Here is a 24,810-nt window from a genome sequence, read left to right on the forward strand (position 1 = left end):
CCATGTCTTCCCTGGACAGAAAACAAGCATCCTGGGACCCGTTTCGGGTTCATAACCCTCATCAGCCAGGCTATCTTGAATAGAGTGGCAGGTTGAGCAAGGGACCCACGTCTGAGCATACCCTGCCAACTCAGGGTGAACAAAGCGATACCAAAGCTGATTTGCATATGGCCATGTCTGAACTTGGGTGGCGTGGTGAGCAAAATACCGATGGATTAAACCCAGATCTGTGACTGGGGGTGAATGTTTTGCCAATGTGCAACATTCCGTCCATCATATTGTGTGTTTTGCTGTTCGCCCTATGTGGGAAGGATATGCCCAGATGTGGGTCCCGTGCTCACTACGCCACTGGAGTCAAGCTATCCTGGCTGATGACTGCTGATAGCCAGAAACCGATCCTAGGCTGCTTGATTCCGGGCCAGATCTCTTTCTCTGACCGTCCATCAGGGAGCTTAGCGCCATACCTGACTAGTTCGATAATAATGGGAGGGGATTTTAATTCAATTGTAGATATAGAGGATAGGTCCCAACCCCCGCTTCCTGACGCCCAAGTACATAGACTCTCGAAGGCATGAAGCGCATGGCAGACTAATTGGAGGTTCATCGATACATGGCTTGCGCATCACTTAGAGGAGCGGGATTATTCTTATTACTCTGACCTCCATGACCTGCATTTGCGGCTCGATGTGATGTTGTGTCCCCGTGAAGTCCACGCCAAGGTAATTTTTAGTGAATAATTGACTAGGACGATATCGGATCATAACCCGTCATCAGTGCGGATAGTATGGGTCTGAGAGAGAGCTGTGATTCTGACCTGGTGGCTCCGACCGGAGGCACTGGAGGACCCGGCCTTCTGCAAAGACCTGGGGATGGGTGTTAGTCAGTATTTTCATGAGAATTATTCATAGGCGACGTCTGCGGCAGTTGAGTGGGATGCATTTAAGGTGGTAGTTCGGGTTTTTGTATTGGCAAAATGGCGGAGGGTAAGGAAAACACTGTTGACAAATTTAGAGACGGCAGAGCGTCAGTTGCGAGGAGCTGAGAGAGCCCACCCTGGGGACCCAGGAGAGCAGGAAGCGGTCTTGGAGGCTAGAGAGGCAGTGGCGGTACAGGTGACAAAACTGCACTCCTTTGACCACGGATCCTACAGAGCGAGGATGCACACAGAGGGGAATAAATCAAGTTCTCTGCTGGCATGGTTGGCTAATCCAAATCTCTGGGGAACACCAATACTGGGACTGAAAGCCCTGACAGGAGAAATGGTATACACGTAACAAGGGTAAAATAGCTTATTTTTGGATTATTATACTGAGCTCTACCGCAGCAAATTGAGACAGGGTGCCGACGACAAAAGGTAATACCTCGCGGACCAGGAGCTGCCGCGCTTGGAGAAAGAGCAGGAAGATTTGCTGGGGCATGAGGTAACGGTCGGAGAAATCAGGAGTGCAATCAAGCATATAGCCAACCAATAGAAATCTATTCCACGTACATGAATCGCTTAGCCCCACACCTACAAGCTGTATATCAGGAGGCACGGAAAGCGGTTGGCTACAGGTAACCACTCGGGAGGCTATTATTGTTCCCCTCCTGAAACCTGGGAGAGAACAATCTGACATAACTGCATATCACCCTCTCTCAATGTTGACTACTGATTACAAAATATTGAGTAGGATCCTTGCGTCTCGGCTCCTCCCGTACACCTGTCACCTACCACAATGGTCCTTTCGGTTGATATTAAGAAGGCTTTTGATAGCCTGGAATGGCCGTTTCTATTTCAGGCTATGCGAACGATGGGTCTGGGAGAGGCATTCGTGGGGTGGACTCAGATTCTATACAGCTCAGCGACAGCCCGAGTGCGGACAGGGGCACCGGTATCGTCGCCCTGTCTAGTGGGGCGACAAACGCGACAGGGTTGCTTGCTGCCTCCACTGCTGTTTGCTCTTGTGATCAAGCCATTGGCCGCGCGAACCAGGTCTGTGAGGCATTATGCCGGCCTGGAGCTATTTGGGGACATGCAGTGTATCTCGCTTTATGCTGACAATCTGCTCATGTTTCTGGCTGCCCCAGGAGAGGTTTTGAAGGGGGCGACAATGCTTCTGTGCAGGTTTGGTGAGATTTCATGGCTTTGAGTGAACTGGGTAAAGACTTGCCGGTTCCCGGTACACCAGGCGATGGAGAGCCCTGATTACCTGGGTGGAATATGATTGGAGCCCCACTGCCTATCCTATCTTGGGACTAATATTTATCACAGGCAGGAGGACCTCTTGGGGGTAATGTGGGCAGAGCAATATGAGGGATTGAAGGGAGCATGGCATTCTGGGGTACGCTACGACTATCGGTGGTGGGCCGAGTGGCATGCTTGAAGATGGTAGCACTGCTTAGGCTGCTATACTATTTCAGGACACTTCTGATCTGGATTCCGGGCTCGTTGTTTGGGCCGCTCCGGTCTTTGACGAGAGGTTGATATGGGGGAGTGGTAGACGGCGAGTAACACTGACCACAATGATGCAACCTGGGGCTGATGGCGGATGGGCGGTCCCAGACTTTGAATTGTATTATCTGGCTGCTCAGTTGCAGTGGCTTACCCAAGCGGTGGCCGGGGAGTTCAGGGGACCGTATGGCCCGATGGATCGATGGATTCCACGCCTTGTTTTATCCTTTGTTGTCCTTTGTCAGCGGCTATGCATTGGCTCGCTAACTCACGAGGAGCGAACACTGAGATCATGCTGGAACTGAAGCCAGGGTCGAGGTGGAGCTACCCGGCCATATGCCCCCAATATACCTCTAGGCATGTGCACGGCCCTCCCGCATGGGGGGACTGATCTGCGCTAGCCATGTGGGAGGAGCAGGGGTTGCATGTGTTTGGGTACCTGTATGAGGAGGGAGTCCTTTTGCCTTACCAGGCATTGCAAGAAAGATATGATCTTCCCAGGGCGATTTCTTACTGCATGCTGCCCTAGTGTCAGCGGTCCAATGTCATTGGGGAGGAGGATTATCAGAGCCACCGACGTCTTTAACGTGGCAATATGTTGTAATGGCAGGAGGGACAGTCAAAGCTATAACATGCTTGTACAGGCGAATGGTGAAAGAGGGGCTGCAGGGGAAATGGGAGGCAGACCTGGGTAAAGAAATTCCGGAAGCGACATGGGCGAAGATAGTAGAGAGGAAGAGTGTGGAACAGCACGTGTAATGTTAAATTCCAACTTATCCATTTCTACATATTACATAGGGCGTATTTAACCCTAGCGTGGATAAATACATATTTTAATGTGAATACAGCCCGATGCCCCCGATGCCAATCGGATGCAGCAGACTTTCTCCATATGATGTGGAGTTGCCTGCAGCTAGGAACGTATTGGGAGGAAGTGGTTGATGTACTGTGTGTAGTGACAGATAGGCAGATAGAACCTGACATGGAGCATGTATATTACACTTGTTTCCCCACACAACTCGGACGAAAGTTCGAGTACATTTTTAGACCTGGGGTTGCTGCTAGCCAAAAGGGAATTAACAAGGCAGTGGAAGGCCAGGCAGGGACCCAGCATTGATCGCTGGAGGGTGGAGTTCACTAGCTGGGCCGCTAGTGAGAGTGTAGTCGGTTCCAACAAGCAAGGAGCGCTAACAATGAGAAGGCACTGGAAACCCTGAAAGTGTGGGAGGCCCTGGTCGCACTGTTGACATTAACTGAACCAGAATCGGATGATGACTCGCTGGATGTGCCGCTGGGTACTCCCCGAATTGACAATTCATAACGGGGTTCCCATAACACAGGGGGACATGGTTGCGGAACCATGAATGATCTAAGCCAGGCTCGCAACTATGGGAGAGTAGGGGAGCTACACAATCCTGAAAAGTTACGAAAGTTGATAATTTTTTGTTCATGTTAATTGAGAACACACCGGTGGAATGGGCTATGGAGGGTAAAGGGAGGGGGGTGGCAAGTAATCCAAGGAGCGCATATTCTGATGTTTAGTGCAACGGTGCTCATGTAATTCGAAGATATTATCAGATAGTAGTTGGCACTGAGAGGACAGCATAACAGATATACTAGGATGTGGATATGTCCAGTTGATTGACATGAACCAGCATAAATGCCTCAAGAAAGGTGCTCCTTGATAATGTTGTGATACAATCTTGGATGTCATGTCTGTTGTGACAAAATCAATACAATTTTTTTTTTTAAATGGTTGAGACTGCCACAACGATTGTGGCACTTGTTGGAAACAGGAGGAGGCAAAGACCTACCCCTTTGAAAAAAATGTTTTCTCAGAGAGGTACTGGCTTGAGAGAATTTGTTCACCACACTAACCTCATAAACATCTACTTTTTGATTAGTCTCTCTAACACCTTCATGCACAAGTTTGATTGTTCTAAAACTTTGGCAATACCTATAGCATCATTTAAACTAGGATTCTTTCCAGCCCATAACCTTTCTTGGATTTTCTTATTAGCAAATTGAACTATAAGTTGGTCTCTAATTCAATCCTCTATCACTACCCCAAACTTACACTTGGTGGATAATTTGCGAAGTCTTGACACAAATTCATCAATGCTCCATTCTACCTTGGCATAGCAAAACTCTAGTCTCCATCTAGCCTCCATATACCTATCTTGAATAAGTTCTCCATTAGCACCAACAGCTTGAGGGAGATATCTGAAAACTCTCTGACCTACGTTACCAACAGAACTCAACAACAAGCTTTTTTCTGAGATGGCTTAAACTCACCTCCATCCAGTGAATCTAAATAGTTGTAAAACATGTGGTCCCCAATCATCCCAAGGTATTTATGGTGTGCCTGGCTGCATCAAGAAAAAGGGTGGTGGGATAAGAGAAACATGGGATGATGCTGCGGGTACTTGTACAGAATTATCACCTGAAGCTACCATGACTAATAGCTATAGAACTCATGTCGTAGAAATGTGAGGGCACAAATGCAGCAATGCAAGGAATGAAACTAGTGAGTGAACAACTAACAGCAACAAAAAATCATGGAAGTTAATAATGCATAGGTGTGTACACTACAGCTGTGGTGGTAATACGAAAATAAGATAATATACTGCATAAAAACAAAAGAATCCCTACAAATATGAAATTACAGTATAATGTCTCAAATAAATTAAATCTAAATGAATTAGAGGTGTGCACAGACATCACCATGTAAGTTATTGTATGCACAAAGGGTCGATGGAAGAAAAAGATTTAAAGATATTAAAGGTGTGCATATCACCTTAAGAGTTGGTGTATGCACAAGGAACGATCTTACAGGGTATGCATATCACCGCAGGAAGCTTATAAAAAAATCATGTCGATCCTCCACTGTTATTCATTCCAGGAAACTGTGAAGACCAAAATTGAGGCTGTAAAGTTGTTTTTGAAACATCGGAAGCTGAAGGAAACTTTTCCGGGACCCGGCCGTGGGCATGTCAACTCCTCAGCAGGCAGCAAACCAGATGACTTGGCCTGGGTTCCCACCACTGCCACACTAGATCTTGTGGGCGGTGGGTGAGAGAAGAAAAAGCTGAAGTAGGTTGGCTAAAAGAAAGACGGGATGCAGATAGTTAATAGGATCCGCCCCTAACTTTGCTTCCGACCATTGGCAACCGACTTCAGAGACGAAGCATGAACTTTTAACCCTGTTGCTTCTTTTTACTGCAAGAAAGCAGGAACACCACCACTGGCAGCTGACTCCGAACCAGGACAGAACAGTGTGCACTTGCAACTCCATTGTAATTACTCCTTACGAAGTTGCTGTAGGACCGGGACTATGACCACTCGGGGTCTGTTGGTCCGATGTAAAACACAATGCCGCTTTGTCAAAACTGGTTGCTGCACATCATCTGGTTAACATCGGCCAAGATTGTCACCAAAATTGTTGTGGATAGATGATGCTGGACACAATGTGGTAGGTAAGTGACAGCTTTATTCCAAGAAGCACAGGAAGCAAAAGACCAACACTTGGCCGGCAACAATGCTAACTTCCGTTAGTCCCCTAACTGTTTCTCCCTCCCAGTCAAAGCACCACATTCCATACCCGATTGACCACGAGACCTTGAGGCATGAGGCATCCTCGAGCTCTCCTGGACACGCGCTCTACATTCATATATTGAAACACGCTGGATACACATGAGAGATGTGGTAAATGAAGTTGGAAACAAGATGAGAGCAGACTCCTCTAAACCAGTCAGAGAAAAAACTGACTTAGAAGACAACGCTCAGCTTTGAACAAAGACATGGAATGCATTCTTGAAACACTAGACTGTTATGCATGTACTGCAAGAGACCAAACAGCATGCGGGTAAATTGAAAAGTCCCCTTTAGGGCGATAAAAGCAATAAAGGGTTGTGAGTCGGGGTGGAGCTTGATTTGGTGGTAAGCGCTCTTGCGGTCTAATTTGGGAAGCATTTTACCACCTTTTAGTAACATGACCAGTTCATTGATGTTAGGCACTGAGAAGGTGTCGAGACCTCAAGTCCTCACAGAATCTCAGGCGACAATCAGCCTTGCCTGTGATAACTACAGGTGAAACCCATTCGGAGGCCTCGACTGGTTCAATAATCCCCTCCTTAAGCATATCCTCCAATAATGTTCGTGCTCCTTCTCTAACAACGACAGGAATCCTTCTGAGTTTGTGCTGTACAGGGATCAGATTATTTTTTAAAACAATCTTGTGCACATAACTCTTGAGAAGACCCAATTTCTCATCAAAGACATGCTTAAAGGTACTCAAAATATCCTCAAGAGCTTCATCTTCTACTACCATGACTTGCATAGTAGCTCTTGGTTCAATTTTAATATGTAGGTAGTATTGATGAACCCAACCCAAATGCCACAGGATACAAGGGAAGATGCAGACTGGCGCTGGATGTCCTCTACCTTACCAGTTAACAACCTGTGTCCTTCATAATAGGAGTCAATATAAAAGGAAAGAACCAAGAACATACAGGACGCATCTCACATTGGCTTCCTGGTATGTGGACGGTCTCAGACAATCAGACAAAGTGACATGCTAAATTGGATTAGGGCATGGAACGCCATGTGCCTACAAGAAGCCTGGTCCATGGGTTATTCTCCAATAGAAGTGTAAATGGGTTATTCTCCAATAGAAGTGTAAACTGAGATGTGGCAGGCCATTGGGGGATTAGTAATTTATGTACCAACTGCTATCAATGCTACCGTTATAGTGATGCAACAAAACTCAACAACCAAAGAAATACTTGAAACAACATAATCTGGGTTCTTACGCAGAACCAACACTTATTTTTTTATATTCTTGAACCTTCACAATAAGGATTATAAAAGCACAGTGGGAACAGTTTGCCGAACCTTAGAGGACATGCTTTGTGGCTATGCAGGCCATGAGATTATATTTCCTGGTGACTCTAATATCAATAAATCTAAGGCTCACCCATGAAAGTGAGCGATATCCTTCAGGCTCATAAACTCCTCTGCATCAAGTATAGTCAGACAAGCAAATATCTGTAAGGAAAATATTGTGGCATGCATAAAGTATGGGCCAAAGTAGATTACATCTTCTCTTTAATAAACCTGAGTTAGGCCTGTATAAGATTAGCCATTTCAGAATAGACGGAAAGTGACCATCTACTGCTGATCCTGTGGTAAATATTTTACCGTATACTATTTTTGCCATATAATTTCAGACAGGTTACAAAAGAATAGCTCAATCAAATGAGAGGCAGAGTCCGTGGTGTCTGAGTCATAAGGGCTTTAATCATAAATGACTAAATGACTCGAGTCAATGGAGATCTATTCCATCAATACAAGGGTTCGGGTATGCAATGATGGCAGGAAAAGATGTCAACGATTTATTAACAGTACATTACATATATAGTAAAATGACACAATAGCATTGAATACAGTAGGCGTGACATGTGAAATGTATATGATAAGAACACATGTGCGTAACAAAAAGGCGTGAATATGGGTGTGCACAGAGGCGTGAACTAGAAACGTCACAGAAAAGTGTCATAAGTGGGTGGATGCTTAGAGAATTCTTGCAGAATCAGCTGAAACCTATGGCCTGGATGCACGCGCAGTTAATGTGACGTGTGATTGACGTACATCTGGAGGAAGCTAGGAGTCTGACTTTTAACACTAGTAGAAGAGACAGAAGTCTGGCATGTCAGATCGACTTGTTCCTAAAACATATCTGATATCTGGTGTTTGGAGGATGTGTAGTCTGGAGTAAAAGGTCTTTCGGGCAGAGGCTATTCTATACTGAATGTATGCGTGTTTAGTTGCAAATGCTCGGAGACAGGGGCCTACCATGGTAACAGGAGCAATGAATTTCATGAGGGAGGACAGGAATGCTTGGCGCTTGCTCTGCAGTCGGGGATATGTTTTCGTATTTCACTAGACAGGAATGTGTTTTTGAGGAGCTGAGCTGGCTATGCTGATAACTTGAAGGTAAAATACTGTTTTTGGCAGGCAGACCAGGCCGGGCCGGGCACCGCTCGCTTGGCAGGAAGTAAGGCAGAGGTCAGGGATGCATCTCAATGCTGCAGCTTTCAGAGGCAGAGGCAGGAATGGCTTGAAGACAGAAATCAGGGCCTAGCTCGGCAGAGCCAGGAAAACGTGAAAGTGCACCACATAAAGACGGTGGCACGGCATACTTAGGAACGGAATTATCAATCCATTTATGGTGGATCTGATAGAGGACATGTTAACGTTGGACGCAAATGTATTTGCGTCTTCAGATTCGGTTGTGGAGGGAAATTACATGTACTTGAAACTCGTACATGGAGCCGTTGGGGTCTACGTTAGGGGACACAATTGACCATAAAAATTCCAATTACCTCATTCCCTCCTTGTCCCCTACGGACCCTTCATGATATGTCGATTTTCATGAGACTATCAATCTGTTCATATAACATCATCTGTTCCTCTTTCTTTTTTCGGGAATGGGAACGTGCACTTGAACGTGGAATACATGCTATGGCGCACAAGCCGCAAATCGCTGGCCCACATTGTAAACATAGACAACAACTGAATACTATGGCCAATATGATTCCTAGGAATGACAGTAGCTTCCATCCCCAGGCCGATACTACACTCCAGAGCCAACCGGACCAAGTCCAGGAGCCTGGATTCTGGTGTATCAGATGAGCAATTTCGTGAAGTCGGGTAATGGCTTTATAGACTGATGGCGCATTATTTGGAATAAATACGCAGCAACTGGATCCGATGACTCTACAAGCCCCGCCCCTATCGGCCAGGATGACGTCAAGGACAAGGCGGTTCTGAAGAACAACAAGTCTCATAGGAGACTGCTCCTCTGTTAAGTTGCCCAAAGCTGAGGTAGTCTCATTCACTACCGCTTCGAGTATTCTGGTTAATTTGCGAATCAGTTTACTATTGGAGACAGTTCCTAGATAGGGAAAGAATCCTTTATTGAAATCTGTATATTGTTCCCATGTAGTTTCAGTCTTATCAACTATTGGGAGGTCTCTTTTGTGTCTAACAATATTAAGGCGGGAAATCCTGTGATAGTCAGATGGGGCTAGGAATACTGGTGGCAATAAGAATGCAATGAAACAGGTACCATCCCAGTCTGGAGGTAAACGGACATAAGCGGTCTGACCACATATAAAATAGGAATGTCGGGAAGCTTTGAATGTAGACTTGCCTTGATCACTGAATTCGACCACAGTAGTACAGTCACTGTGACCTAGATGTACTGAACCATTTTTTCTGACACACAATACACCTTTCGCTGGTAGAACTGATATGGATGGCAAATCTGGACTGGTTTCTGACTGAACATTTAGAATCATGAGGTTAAGTGTGAAATTGCCTAATCCATACACTTCATTTTCTAGATCTGTCCCTGTCATTTGTGGAAGACCTTCTTCATTCGGGAAACATGCTTTGTTCATGACTGTGTTCAGATTTCCCCATATCCAATTGCCTTGGGAAACCTTAGAGTCGGTGTCTATAGAAGATATTAAACTAAACCAGGCACCACAGGAACCATTATGTGTAAACGGGTAAGGAAAGAGAGGCAGAGCTCCCTTGTAGTTCTGATAGGGAGGGAGTCGGCCACATAGCCAACAATTAGTAGCATTGTTGGTCTGGTGAGAATGATGTAACATACGAATAAATGTGTTGTTGCGCAGCGCAAGTCGATAAGACAATTCGTGTGGGGGTAGAGCACTAAACGTGTGCTCTGCATTGTTATTAGAAAAAGAAGGTGCAAGAGGAAAATACATATAAAGCATCCAACTCAAAACAATAATCGTAAGACTCAGAAAAAGCATAATAAGTAATGTGCAGATACATCTGCTCCGGAGACTTTTACGGAATTTTTGTTTCTTGGTCTCCTGTCTATCTCTCTCTCTATTTGGGTCTAACTTAAACATTGTCAGAAACTGCCTAACCGCTTCACCCGAGGGGGACTTAAACAATTAAACTGTCTGACTTACTAGACCTCAACTTTTGGCGATACTCCTCTTGGGGAGTTTTCTCTACAAGGGGGAGTTTGGTATCAGTCACTGGTACGTGGGAGTTCTGGGATTCAGATTTTGGCGGAAGTCCATGAAAGCGTTTAACGTGACTGGAGTGCACCCACCCCTTCCGCCCCTCGATTTTTACTGCAGTCCTTGTTGTTAACAAAACAATCTTCGGCTCCTTCCAGCTGGGCTCCAACGGGCTTGATCTGTCAAAGTTCCGAACGACGACAACATCGACCGGGACCAGTTCATGTGGCTTCACCTCGGTGTTGTCTGGGAAGGCTGCCGCGACCTGTGAACGACATGATTGTAGTGCAGACATCAAGGAAGCAAGGTAATCTGTCAACATAGTACTATCAACATCGGTAATTTTTCGCGGCAGAGGCGTCCCCCACATATTAGGAGGTCTACTGAAGACCACCTCATACGGGGATAGCCCTGTCCTAGAATGGGCTACCATTCGCATATAGAAAAGTGCAACTGGCAATGCTACTATCCAATCCACTCCCTTCTCTTTACACACTTTGGCAAGGCGAGTTTTCAGAGTCTGATTGTGTCGCTCCACGAGACCTGCTGCCTCCGGATGCCGGACACAGTGAAACTTCCACTGGTACCCCAATAGAAGAGAGACCTGCTTCATAAGCTCAGATGAGAATGGCTGACCGTTATCTGAATATACGACACGGGGCAAACTGTATCGAGGGAAAAACTCATGAACCAACTGCCTGACAGTGGTCGGGGCAGTGTAATCTGGGACGGGATATGCTTCTGTCCATCGGGATAGGGCACATACGACTACGAGGACATACTTAAATCCTCGGCATCTGTCCATCTGGATATAATCCATCTGGAGGACTTCAAAAGGATAGTCGGGAGGATGGAATCCACCTTGCTCTACGGGAATCCCTTTTCCTGGATTGAACTGACAACAGATCATGCAGGTACGCACTTTCTGTTTTGCTGCTGCTCGTAAATGCTTGTTGAACCAAAGGTTCTGTACACTGTCTAACATGGCTTTTTCTCCTAAATGTGCTGGACTATGTGCTGTGTTGATGATAACTTGAACCATAGAGTCGGGAAGAAACCATGTGGTCTTTCCCCTCGTCATCCATCCTTGATCTGTCTGGACCCCTCCTTGTTCAGCCCATTTCTTTATTTCATCTGGAGTGGCATGTGTCTGTATGTCGATGACATCTTGTGTGGGGTCCCTGACTGTCATGCAATGTGTCAGTGAGGTTGCATCAGTCTTTGTCATGTCCGTCGTTTGAGTATGAGTCAGTGCTGTATGTTCCGCTGTTCGGTCTGCAAAGTCGTTGCCCTGAGAAATCTTGTCGGTGACTTTTGTATGTGCCTTGCACTTCATGATGGCTATGGCTGTAGGCAAATGTATTGCTTCCAATAGGGCTTGAATGAGGGGACCATGCTGAATCTTGGCTCCGTGAGAGGTCAAGAAACCTCTTTCTTGCCAGAGGACACCGAAGTCGTGTACGACTCCGAATGCATAACGTGAATCCGTGTATATGTTCGCTTTCAGGTTCTTGGCACGTATACAGGCTTGGGTCAGAGCAATGAGCTCTGCTGCTTGGGCTGACAGGGTGTCAATGCGATGTGTTTCTATGACTTCAGTTTCAGTGGTCACTGCATACGCAGCCACTAACTCTCCTGTACTTGTTCTTAAACATGAACCATCCACATAAAGTGTCAGGTCTGGATCGGGTAATGCGACATCTGTCAAGTCTTGTCTGGGTTTCGTAACTGTGTCAACTACATCTACGCAGTCATGTGGAGTAGGATCTGTTGTACTTGATGGTAAAAGTGTAGCAGGATTCAGTGTATTACAGCGTCTGATTTCTATGTGTGGTTGGAATAACGTCAATTCATAACCTGTCAGTCGTGCTACAGTCAGGTGTTGTGTCTGTGTTCTGTTTAAAAGAACTTCTACAGAATGTGGAACTTGTACTGTCAATTGATGTCCTAATACAATGGAATCACTTTGTCTAATTGCTAGAGCTGTAGCTGCAACTGACTTTAAACACGCAGGCAAGGCCTGGGCTACTGGATCCAATGTACTCGAAAAATAAGCACACGGTCTGTGTTTGTCTGCTTGTAACTGAGTGAGAACCGACAACGCTGTGCCATCGCGTTCTGTGACAAAAAGTGTAAAAGGTTTGCTGTAACATGGTGTTGCTAAAACTGGTGCTTGATATAAGGCTTTCTTTAATTCGTCAAAAGCTTGTGTATGTTCCTGTGTCCAAGGGAGAACAGTCGAAGACGCTGCCTCCTGTGTTGTCAACTGTATGAGTGGTTTAGCTAGAAATGCATATTGTGGAATCCATTGTCTGCAATAAGAAGTGAGTCCAATGAAGGCTCGTACTTCTTTCTGTGTCTTGGGTTGCGGAAGATGTGCAATTAACTGAATTCGTTCAGGTGTCAGCTGCCTACCCCACTTGGTCAGCAAGTGCCCAAGGTACACCACTTGCTGAGCACAGAACTGTAGCTTCGAAGGAGACACCTTGTGTCCCTTGTCCCCCAAGAAATGCAAGACGGTCAGTGATGCTTGTTCACATTCTGGTTCACTACGGGCGGTGATCAATAGATCATCGACGTATTGAAGTAGGGCAGTGTTGGCAGGCATGTGAATACTGTCAAGTTGTCGTTTTAATGCTTGGCTGTAGATGCTGGGGCTTTCTGTGAATCCTTGAGGTGCGCGTGCAAATTTGAAGCTTCGGCCATTTAAACAGAATCCGAAAAGGTATTGGCTTTCTGGGTCAATAGGGACACTAAAGAAGGCGTTCTTGAGATCGATTACAGTAAAGAACGTCGCTTCGGAATCAATAGCTGTCAATAAGGACGAAATGTCTGGGACCACAGGATACTGTGGTATAATGCATTTATTCAATTCTCGTAAATCGATAACTAATCGATAAACTGGAGGTGCATTTGGGTCTGTACGTTTAAGAATTGGAATGATAGGGGAATTACAAACATTGGAGTCGGTTTCTACGACCACTCCTTGTGCAATGAGCTCGTCAATGATTTTCAGTAAAGCCACTACAGCATCTGGTGGTAACTTGTATTGTCGAATGCGTGGTAGTACTACTCCTGGCTTGAGTGTGACACGATATGGAGTAATGTGCATACAACCTACAACAGTGGGGCCTTTTGCCCATAAATGTGCAGGAACATTCTGTAACCTGGGGTCAAAATCTCTCAACACATAATCTCCCTTGAAATCACGAAGGAACAACCTTACTCCTTCCGGAGAACAACAAATTACAGCTCCTAGAGCCTTCAGGGTCTTAATACCAAGCAAGTTTTCTGGACATGACTTTGTGAGCAATAGATCTGTAGTGCGGGACAATGGACCAACTGCAAGGGGAACTGGTTTTGATACTTCATTAACAATAGGCTTTCCTGAAAATCCAAGGGAAACATTCTGTGAGCCTGAGAGGGGTGCCCCTGGAACCTCGTCGTGACTGATGGTTGTCCTGCTTGCCCCTGTGTCAATCAAAAACTTTCTATCTTTCCCTAATACCTGACTATGTACATAAGGACCCTCTTGATCTACAGGAACCTCAATAAGAGGCAAGCCAACCTCCCTCTCCAGGCTGTTTCATGTGTATTGCTGGTAATCGGGGTAGTCGGATTGTGCATACTGGTACATCTGCTGTGTGACATGTTGTGTTGCGGCAATGGGCTGTGGCTGTGGTACCGCTACGGTCTGTTGTGGAATCTGCATAGGCTGTATATTCTGTGGGACGTGTTGTTGGACCTGGTCCTGTCTAGGAGGACGCTGTCTCTCTTTAGTTTTACCTGTAGCTATGTTGTGTTTTAAAACTGCACAATCGTTTACATAGTGACCTGGCTGTTTACAATAGTTGCATGTCCCTTTAACAGGAGCTGCTGAATTATTTGACTGTGTCGTACCCCTTTTATGACCGTCAGCTGGAACTGACTGAGCAACTAGCACTTTCATTTTCGTGTCTTTCATACGTCTCTGTTCGTGATCATGTTCTTCCCTGATTCTGTTCTGGTGATACTGTAACATTTGTAACATTTGGGAAGGCGAATTAGCTTGCCATGTGCTCTCGACTTTCAGTACACGGTTCTTAACCTGGGGCAATGAATTCTCGACTAATTTGGATACAAAAAGGTGTGGATATGACTCGCTACTTGTTTTTAGGCCACTATTAATAATAAAACATTTCTCAAATCGGGAATAAAAATCACTAGTGTCTTCATCGGGTTTCTGTTTGCAGGCTGAGATTGCATCCCAGTCCTCCTTTTTAGTTGCTAACAATCTTGGCAAAACCTGTACTAACAATCCTGGTAATGCTTTAGTTTTATCCCCCAGACCTAAACCTGGTGTTCGAGTCGTTTCTTCGGCTTCTAATGCAGCCCAATCAATCTTTTTGTCTCCCACCTCCCATTCTTTTTCTTTGAGTTTCTCGTAAATACCGGCAGGCAATAACACTTTCAATATTTTCATAATGTCAGGATAGGTGTAATCTCCCATGAGTAACATATCTTTTATTTCACGGTGGAAACCTGCAGGGTCTTTATCATGACTGGGCACTATTTTCTTCATTTCCAATAATTCCATTTTAGTTATGGGCGTGTATACATACACACGTGCAAAGGTATCATCAGGGTTCAGGATTGGATGTACTTCTCGTAAAGGATTCTGTTTGTCTAGGTGATATGGTAGCCTGACTGGGGGTGGAACGGAAACAAGATGTGGAGTCAGGAAAGTTCTATATTTGTGACGTTGTTCTAAAATCGTTTCAATTAGATCGGTACCTAGACCTCTCCATCTTCTCAGGAGTAAGTCTTGCAATAAACTATATAACGGACCTGAATCGGATGCTTGGTTTTCATACTGTATAATGAGGTGTTGGGTCATGTATATACCAGCTAGTCGCTGTTCTTCTGGAGTAAGACTTAAAAACGTTTGCACTACTGAATCGTCTTTATATATGCTGTCATCTCCGGCCCACTGTACTGCGGACCGGGCTAGTTCCTGATCACGTAGGGTATTGAGTTCGTGATAACCTACCCTTTCTTTCAGTACTTTATCAGTAATTTGGAATACATGTTCAAGGGTACATCGCTCTGGTATCGGACAAAGGTAACGTTTCTTGTTTTCTAAACGAATGGGTCTGTCGAAGGGCCTATCAAGAGGATACGGCCTAGGGAGTTTCTCTCTATCTACATATGCCACCATGTCTCTACTTGGTAGTTGCGAGGTTTCTGCTGGAGTCTCTGGTTCTTCCTCCTGCGAGGAGTCCTGATCGTCTGATTCGAGTTGCTTTTCAGATTCTCGACGGGCATGTATTGCTATTATTTCTTTACGGATCTTTCTAACCATAGCATGTACACATCTTTCTCTATCATGTTTACCCTCTGCAGTATTCTGACTCCATCTGTTCAATCTATCCATCTCTCCTTGTGGAAAGCTGGGCTGATCTTGTTCCCTTATCAAACAATTAACCAAAAATCGCATTATTAAACCTTGAGTCTCAACTTTCTGGCGTGACATGGCTTCACCAACACACTCCGGTCTTTCTCCTGTTCTAATAAAATGATACATATTGTCTAGATGGTCTGGCATTTCTGGTATTAATTTCAAATAATCTGTAACACGTCTTAGACGTAGGGACGCTAACAACATGGGTCCTGTTTTTCCAGGCACTGTGTCATATCTGCAATCTGTAAGCTGTTCTTTAAGCTTTTCGGCTGGGGCTCCTTTAGGTGTTCGCGACATTGCGAATTCTCTCATTGTCACTCGTTGTAACTGTGGCGGGGTGCGATAACCTCCTGTAGCACCTCCTGAGGTGGAGGCTTGAGCATAACCTGGCTGTAGGGTCGGTATCTGCTGTAACGGAGTTGGAACCTGAGCAGCGCCAGGCCCAAAAGGATTAAGCGGATGAATATCAGGGAGAACAATAGGGGAAGTGACAACAGGTGCGGGTGCGGGAAGCGGTGCTGGAGGGGTCTGCTGTTGCGGACCTGGGGGCAGATGACCATGGGGTAGGTTATTGTCAGCAGGTGGTACGGGTACATGGGCAGGTACATTGGTATATGCGGGAGCTACATCGTCTAAATAGGAAGAAAGGAAAATGTCTGCTGCGGTCTTATGACGTAATTTAGTCGGAACCAATGGAGGGGGCAGATCTTTCAGTGTTTCCGGGGTCGCCTTGGGCAAGCCCTCGGCCAGGACTGGATACAGTCCTGTCATAATGGCATTACTCTGTCTATCGTGTTGTTCCGTTCTAACTCGTTCTCCTTCTTCTAGTAGTTCCTTTTCTTTGGCTTTTTCAGAATCCTCTCTACTTTTCTCTGCTTTTCTGAGTGCTTTCTCTGTCCGTCTATGTGATTCTTTACGCCATAATTCAATGGCATCTTTCTGTGACTGTCTGGCTTTCTTTTTCCACAATGCTTCCTCTACTCTCATGATGCACTCGGCATCCCATGTCCCTGTAACGGGCCATCTCTGATTCTCTGCCAAGTCTTTCGTGTAGTCCGCCCACAAGTCGAGAAATAATATGGCATCTAAGCCGTGCTTGTGGTACATTAAATGCCCAGGAGTGTCCCTGGGTGGGATGGGAACAGCTTCCTCAAGTATCCCTTTCCTAGTTCCTATCTGTCGTAATTTCGAGAATAAAGGCATCGCTACCTCGATCTAGACACTATACACAATAAACACAGTAAGAAAAATGCAAACAATCACTCATACCACGACATTAAAACACATTGAAACATTTCGAAACGAACAACAAAAACTGGATAATTATATACTAGATGCACTGCTAAACAGTACAGATACACTGCTAAAACAGTGCAGACCGGGTCTGTGTACCCAAACCCGTCTTGACCGGGCACAAATTAATGCACCCGTCTAGATGCGTCCCCAGCAACGGTACTCACCGGGAAGCACGGAACGGAAGGCCTCGGAAACTCGACTGGACTGGACTGATGTCACTGCTTCTGCCAGGCACTACGCATGCGCCTCGACAATACAGGTGGGCCTCTCGATACCTCGGACACTGCTCTCTCGGCTGGGCTCTGGTCGGGATCCTCCGCACTCCTCACCGCCTCGTCTGGATGTGGGCCGCAGTCTCCATCACCTCCGTAGGCCTGAGGGAGATACAGGAAATCCTGCAGATGCGCATGGGGTCCGTCACGGCCGTAGCAGGGGGCAAGGCCTGCGACGCATCACCGGCGCGTGGGGTGGGGGAGGGGTCCCTATTCGGGCGCCAAATTATGTGGTAAATATTTTACCGTATACTATTTTTGCCATATAATTTCAGACAGGTTACAAAAGAATAGCTCAATCAAATGAGAGGCAGAGTCCGTGGTGTCTGAGTCATAAGGGCTTTAATCATAAATGACTAAATGACTCGAGTCAATGGAGATCTATTCCATCAATACAAGGGTTCGGGTATGCAATGATGGCAAGAAAAGATGTCAACGATTTATTAACAGTACATGACATATATAGTAAAATGACACAATAGCATTGAATACAGTAGGCGTGACATGTGAAATGTATATGATAAGAACACATGTGCGTAACAAAAAGGCGTGAATATGGGTGTGCACAGAGGCGTGAACTAGAAACGTCACAGAAAAGTGTCATAAGTGGGTGGATGCTTAGAGAATTCTTGCAGAATCAGCTGAAACCTATGGCCTGGATGCGCGTGCAGTTAATGTGACGTGTGATTGACGTACATCTGGAGGAAGCTAGGAGTCTGACTTTTAACACTAGTAGAAGAGACAGAAGTCTGGCATGTCAGATCGACTTGTTCCTAAAACATATCTGATATCTGGTGTTTGGAGGATGTGTAGTCTGGAGTAAAAGGTCTTTCGGGCAGAGGCTATTCTATACTGAATGTATGCGTGTCTAGGTGCAAATGCTCGGAGACAGGGGCCTACCATGGTAACGGGAGCAATGAATTTCATGAGGGAGGACAGGAAGGCTTGGCCCTTGCTCTGCAGTCGGGGATATGTTTTCGTATTTCACTAGACAGGAATGTGTTTTTGAGGAGCTGAGCTGGCTATGCTGATAACTTGAAGGTAAAATACTGTTTTTGGCAGGCAGACCAGGCCGGGCCGGGCACCGCTCGCTTGGCAGGAAGTAAGGCAGAGGTCAGGGATGCATCTCCATGCTGCAGCTTTCAGAGGCAGAGGCAGGAATGGCTTGAAGACAGAAATCAGGGCCTAGCTCGGCAGAGCCAGGAAAAAGTGAAAGTGCACCACATAAAGACGGTGGCACGGCATACTTAGGAACGGAATTATCAATCCATTTATGGTGGATCTGATAGAGGACATGTTAACGTTGGACGCAAATGTATTTGCGTCTTCAGATTCGGTTGTGGAGGGAAATTACATGTACTTGAAACTCGTACATGGAGCCGTTGGGGTCTACATTAGGGGACACAATTGACCATAAAAATTCCAATTACCTGATCCGCAAGAGTCCTAAGTTGAAACAGAAAGGGATCTTAAAATGGTCCGTGGCCCAGAAAGGACAGAAGTTTGTAAGAACATCAAGAGACTTAAATGGAGCAAGATCACCCACAAATGGTTTAAAAATTCACAAATCCCGCAGATGGAGGCAAATTACGTGACAAAGGGGAATAGTAAAATGGAGCAGAAATCAAGATGGGTCATCACAATAACATCTATATATAGGTGCGTAACAGGAAACAGTTGTACAGCACCATCGCAACCTAGAAGAGTTGCTCCTGCCAGAAGAAATCCCAGGTACAATGAAGCAGACAACAGCAATGCAATAAACATAGTAGAAACATTCCCGCCAAGGATAGGTCAGTATAACATCCCAAATTTACAATATGTTGGAGAGCTGGTGAATTTAGACCAAACCAAAATAGGCCTAATGGGTTTCCTGGCAAGCTCCACATATACAATGAGTCCCGTAAGCTCATGGACAGCATCAATAAAACCAAAGCGATGGATTTTGAATAAATCAAGGATGAATCACAGCCTTGCTGAGATTAGTTCTGGAAAAAATCAAATAAACTGCAATTTACAACTACCTGGGGGGTGGGGGGAGGGGGTTGGCTTGCAAACACGGCTAGGCCATCACTTAACATCAATTAAGTAGAAAGCCAGTAACCTCACCTCTGCTCTTTGTCGCCTAAAAGCAAATTTATACAGTCCATCAGCCGAGGCCATCATAAGGGTATCAAAGGCAAACCTGATACCTACAATTTCACACGAGTACCATGCCTTCCCCGCTAAAATGGAGTCCACACGTGATAAAATGCAGTGCATCTGTTCTTTTCCTAAATGGTTTTATTGCCTTTTATCATTATTTGTTATTAGATATTATTACTGTTGACACATAAATCTTCAGTTGTAAGTTTTATGTTTTGTTTCCCTTTTTTCCCCACCCTTCCTCCCTTTGATAGTGGTAAAATGGTAAACAGTTTTCTTCTCTATGATATTGCTTATTTGCTCATGCATTCTGTCTTTGTTATGTTATGCTTTTTTTCTTGCCTCCCCTTTGTTATTCTTTATCTTCAGTAAAACTTATTAAACATAATAGAAATGCAGAGCATCGCATGCAGATTTATCTTCCACTTACCTGATTACACTCAACGCACCCAGTTACAGATACAATTTGGTCCATTAAGACAAGAAATGGAATGTAAGTCACTATTTAACAAATAATATAGTGAGGTAGTTCAGGCTAAAGTAGACTCGCTGAAGACGGTCCTACGAGAGATATTTAAAGCAGAAGATAACATCTAGGCCGCATATATAGATATGGCTATGAGCGATTTGGACCTTGATTCCAAAGTGCTTTAAAGTTCTGCTCTTTCTTTCTCGGCAGTAAAGTAAATTCTGAAGCGACGTCGGGCTCTATATCAAGAAAAGCGGACAGTAAATCTTTGGAGAACACAACCAGTTTAAACCCCTTTTTTATGTGTAGGATGCACTGTGCATGTAACTCTACCCCAAACAATCATTAAATAGGATATGAGGCACAATATCCTGCAGGCAAGATTCCTGATTCTGCTCATCCAAGTATATAGGTCATACTGGAGTAATACATTAAGGGCCAGATGTAGGTGAAATAGATTTACCGATTTTTAATTACCGAATTTTACCGATTCGGTAATTAAAAATCGGTAAATCTATGGGGTGGACATGTAGGTATTCCAGATGTGCTGGAATACCGATTCGGATGATTTCGGTATTTACCGATTCGGTAAATACCGAATTGGTAATGTCCATTCATTCCTATGGGCTTTGAAGCCCATAGGAATGAATGGGCATTACCGATTCGGTATTTACCGAATCGGTAAATACCGATTTTCGCAAGGGTGCAGGGGGTGTCACTTTGACACCCTCTGGCACCCCCAAAACAGGCTCGGGTGCCATGTGGCAGGCATACATGCCCTAAGGGCAGGTCTGCCTGTCACATGGCATAGGTGTGCATGCACACATGTGCATGCACACCGGAATCGGTATTTTACCATCAAATTGGATTTGATGGTAAAATACCGATTCGGTAAGGCCTCTGGGACTCTGAAGAGTCCCACCTACATCTGGGTGGCTCAGATTCGGTAAATTTACCGATTTTTTATTTTACTGAATCGGTAAAATTACCGAATCGGTAATTTTACCGATACGGTAAAATAATGCCCCCTACATACCTATCACCTATTTACCGATCGGTAACAGCCGAAAATACCGATTTTCGGCCGTTACCGACCGACCTACATCTGGCCCTAAGTCTCCTCATAAATCCAGATTCTGCAATTATAAAGATAAATCCTTTACTCATCTGCTCTGCTGCTGCATGGAATTGGGGCCTCCTCAGAAAATCTTTGTTGAAACTAAGCCTGGGCGGAGTTAGCTCCGTGAAGTGCAAAATAACTCAGCCGCGCTACGCGGAGCTCCACAAGCTGCGGAGTGCATTGGACAAATGCTGTTCGTGGTGATTTTCAGTGCCAGGTGCTTGTCTGCACTGTGAAATCATCGTGAACTGCACCATGCACAGCGCAAGCGTGCACTGCTTCCTTTCTGCTGCTCGGGTAGATTTTTACTCGAGCGGCAGCTTTCTCAACGCAAGCAGACAGTTTCTCAATGCGAACGTTCGCGAGCATGCGCAACTACTCGCAATGAGAAATCTAACCATATGGGTTTAGATTCTTACCTGGTAACAGATTTTCCACGCTTGCGATCTTGAGGTTGACGATCGCGAATGGGGAAAAATATCACTGGGAGGTGGATTTTCCTCGATAGCGCTTGCCAACTCCGCGTAACGTGGAGTGCGGAAATTTCTACAAACTCCGCGAGCGGAGTTCACCGCCCAGACTTAGTTGAAACCGTTGTTTTTAGAAAATGGCAAACACACATGGAAGGAGGCACGTTCATTTTGCTTCAATTGTTATGGTCTTAGCATGATTCCAGAAAAAAACTCCTATAGACTTCGGGGTAAGCGGGAAACCTGGGACGAGCTTAATTAGATAAAATACATTTACATCTCAAGTCATTAATTCACCCAGACCGACATGTAGGATTTAGGATAAAGGAATGAAAATTGTGCAAGTTTATTTTTATAGAAGAATGTAATAGTTTTAAGCCAATGGATTTTATTGTTACATTTGTTTAATTATTAAAGTTAATCATATAAGAATAACATTCATTCATTCATTAATTCAATAAACACGGAGCGCGAGCTCTGAACCAGGCCTTACCGAAGTGGAATCCATGATGCCCATCATGGGAAAGAGCAACACGGGCAGTAGCGCCGTGACGGCCAGCGGTAAGGCCTCGAAGCACCAGAACAGCGCCATCAGGATAATCACAAAGCCACAGCTGGCTTCCTGCAGACACAGAAGGGATAAGGGAATGAAGACTAGAATTAGGCATGGATGGTTGTAAACAGGATGCGCCACGCACATACAGCATTGTGTTTACAAAGACAAGGGAGCCCAAAGGTAATACACTAGGGACCTTGGGCGCTTAATTGTTACTAAAGACAGGGGTCCCTAAAACTTGAAGATTGAGAGCTTAAATCAACATATGCTAAATAGCCATTATGTTCTTTGTCCAGCCGGACAGGGTTTTTATTTTAACAATATAAAAAATATCGTGGAATTGAAAGTGATGTCAAGGGGGCACAGCCTGTGACCCACAGACAACAAGACAGAACAACAATTTTCAGGCAAAAACGGGCAAAGCGGTCTGTTTCCTAGTATTCAGTAGACAGACTTAATTAAATCATGGTGCCATTGTGCAATACATTCTGGGACATATGGTACCATATTACGGTCTACAGACCATATGCTACAAAGGCCAAAGCCTACTTGATGGGCCTGGTGCCTTTTGTTATCTCTTTCTGTGTGCACTTGTCCATACTGCACACATTCGCAATACGCTCTGGAAGTGGAAGTATCTCACCATGGTAAAGTACCCTGCTATCTGTGTTGTTTGGTGTGGTAATACGTCTGTAGGCCTTGTTGGTACTGGTTTGCAATGTGTGCTGCCCATCCTCTGACACAACTAAACAAAGAGCGCTATCCGTAAGCGTTTCTTACATATGCAAAATCATGAGCAAGATACAGTGGAGTAAAACAACTTCTAGGTAAAGCGCCTTGAATCATGGACAGAATGGAAAAAAACCTGAGTTGGCACCGATCTCTTTCTAGCGCGACCACAGACCTCGCCCTTGGACATCTGCATTTTTATGAATTTGTTTTCCAAGCTTAGCTGCTGGATAAGTGTTTTATCAGTTTTTATATAGCACTATCAGGACCATTCGCTCAGCGACAGAGCGCTTTACACGGAACATAGATTGTTTAATAGAAATGATGCATATATAAAGTAAAAAAATAGTCATCAGATGATTAAAAGATACAGTAGTAGTGATCCCATTTACAGCAGTTACGCAATACTATTAGAGTACATTTGGAACAATATGTAGATGTTATGTAATAATGTACGAAGATTATAGATGCATTTGTAGCACAGTTCAGCGTTTCCCGGCCCAGCACTGTGGGGACACGTGACACACAAAGCACTAGAGAAACCATTTCTGACTGGCAGGTAGCTTGGGTGCATGCATCCTAGATGTGCCCGCTTTAAGGGGGAGACTGGCTGCAGGAACAGCAGAGGAATGGGAAGATGTGGTATTTAAAGTAAGGCTGGCAGGTAGTGGGAAAGTTTCCCTTCCTGCAGAATTCACCAACGGGCAGAGCGCTGGGGGTATTGCACAACCAGATCATCCACCTTGTTTACCGTTTACGCAGAAATCGCAGCTTTTGTGTTTGTTGATCACTCTGAAGGATGCCCGATGTCCCTGCAAGGGACCCCATGGGAGGGCAAACCCCGTAGTAGGGCGCAGGAAACCGAGGCCAGCCCTTGGGTGGGAGGGGGCGGGGAGGCGGCAGGCAGCGGGCCCGCATTAGGCCACAGTAGTTTTGGGTATTATAGTGGCAGTTTGATGGCCGCCACGAGGCAGGGCCTCTGTAAGACAGAGAAACAGCCTGCATTGTTTGAAGCGGGGGCGAGGTGGCTTGATTCAATCAGCTTCGGGGCGTTATGGGTGAGTTACAATGACGTGCCATGGTAGAGGCCCCCAAGCTATTTGGAAGAAGGGACGGAGGTGGTCTGAAGTAATTCAGCTTTAGGGCACGCGGCCGTCCGACTTTGGGGCAGAGGACATGCCTGCTTTATTTATTAACAGCAGTCAAGGGCAGGCCCCCCCCCTGGGTTCTCAGCGGGGGCCGGAATGCGGGTCCTAATCAAGATGTCGCACTGTAGGGCCCCACCGGTATGCGGCGGGATACGAAGAGTATAAATGATTTGCCCAAGGTCTCTGAATAGTTTTTGCCAGACTCGAAACGAGTACCCGCAACTATGAAGTTAATGGCAGAGAGTCGGATGCACGTGCTTTTAAGATCTTGCTCGATTGGGTGAGAGTTAACATCCAGATTGTCAGTTTCAGAGATAGAGAGGAGCTTGGTGCTGGTTTTCGATACAGCGATTCTTTACAGGTTCAAGTAAGTCTGCTATAGCCATTGTTACAAATGAGAAACAGTTTACATAGGCTGCTGGACGCACTACTGATATGTTTATGAAAGTGGCTTCTGATACACGAGCAGATAACAGGGCTAGGCTTTGAGAAATAGTTACTGCCTGATGCACTTGGCCTTTTTGCACGGCATCCCAAAACATTCGCCTTCACTCCTACTAACTTTGCTGAATTTGTTCTTATTGGTAGAAGGGACTGATTTCCTAATTGTAATAGTTTTAAGTGTTGCTCGGGCTCAATTGTATTTGGATATTATTATATTACCAGTAGCG

At 45.3% G+C, this 24,810-nt stretch overlaps 1 protein-coding gene across 1 annotated transcript in view; it reads right to left on the reverse strand.

Moving 5' to 3' along the window:
* LOC147730364 (solute carrier family 13 member 2-like) overlaps positions 1-24,810 on the reverse strand; it is a 423,239-nt gene that overhangs the window by 265,556 nt on the left and 132,873 nt on the right. Inside the window, exon 2 of the mRNA XM_086955168.1 lies at positions 22,200-22,328. Coding sequence (XP_086811294.1) covers positions 22,200-22,328 — 129 coding nt within the window. The remainder of the gene's footprint in view (positions 1-22,199; positions 22,329-24,810) is intronic.

The sequence above is a fragment of the Lissotriton vulgaris genome, chromosome 2_1 (genome assembly GCF_964263255.1).
Source record: "Lissotriton vulgaris chromosome 2_1, aLisVul1.2, whole genome shotgun sequence".
Taxonomy (NCBI): Eukaryota; Metazoa; Chordata; class Amphibia; order Caudata; family Salamandridae; genus Lissotriton; species Lissotriton vulgaris.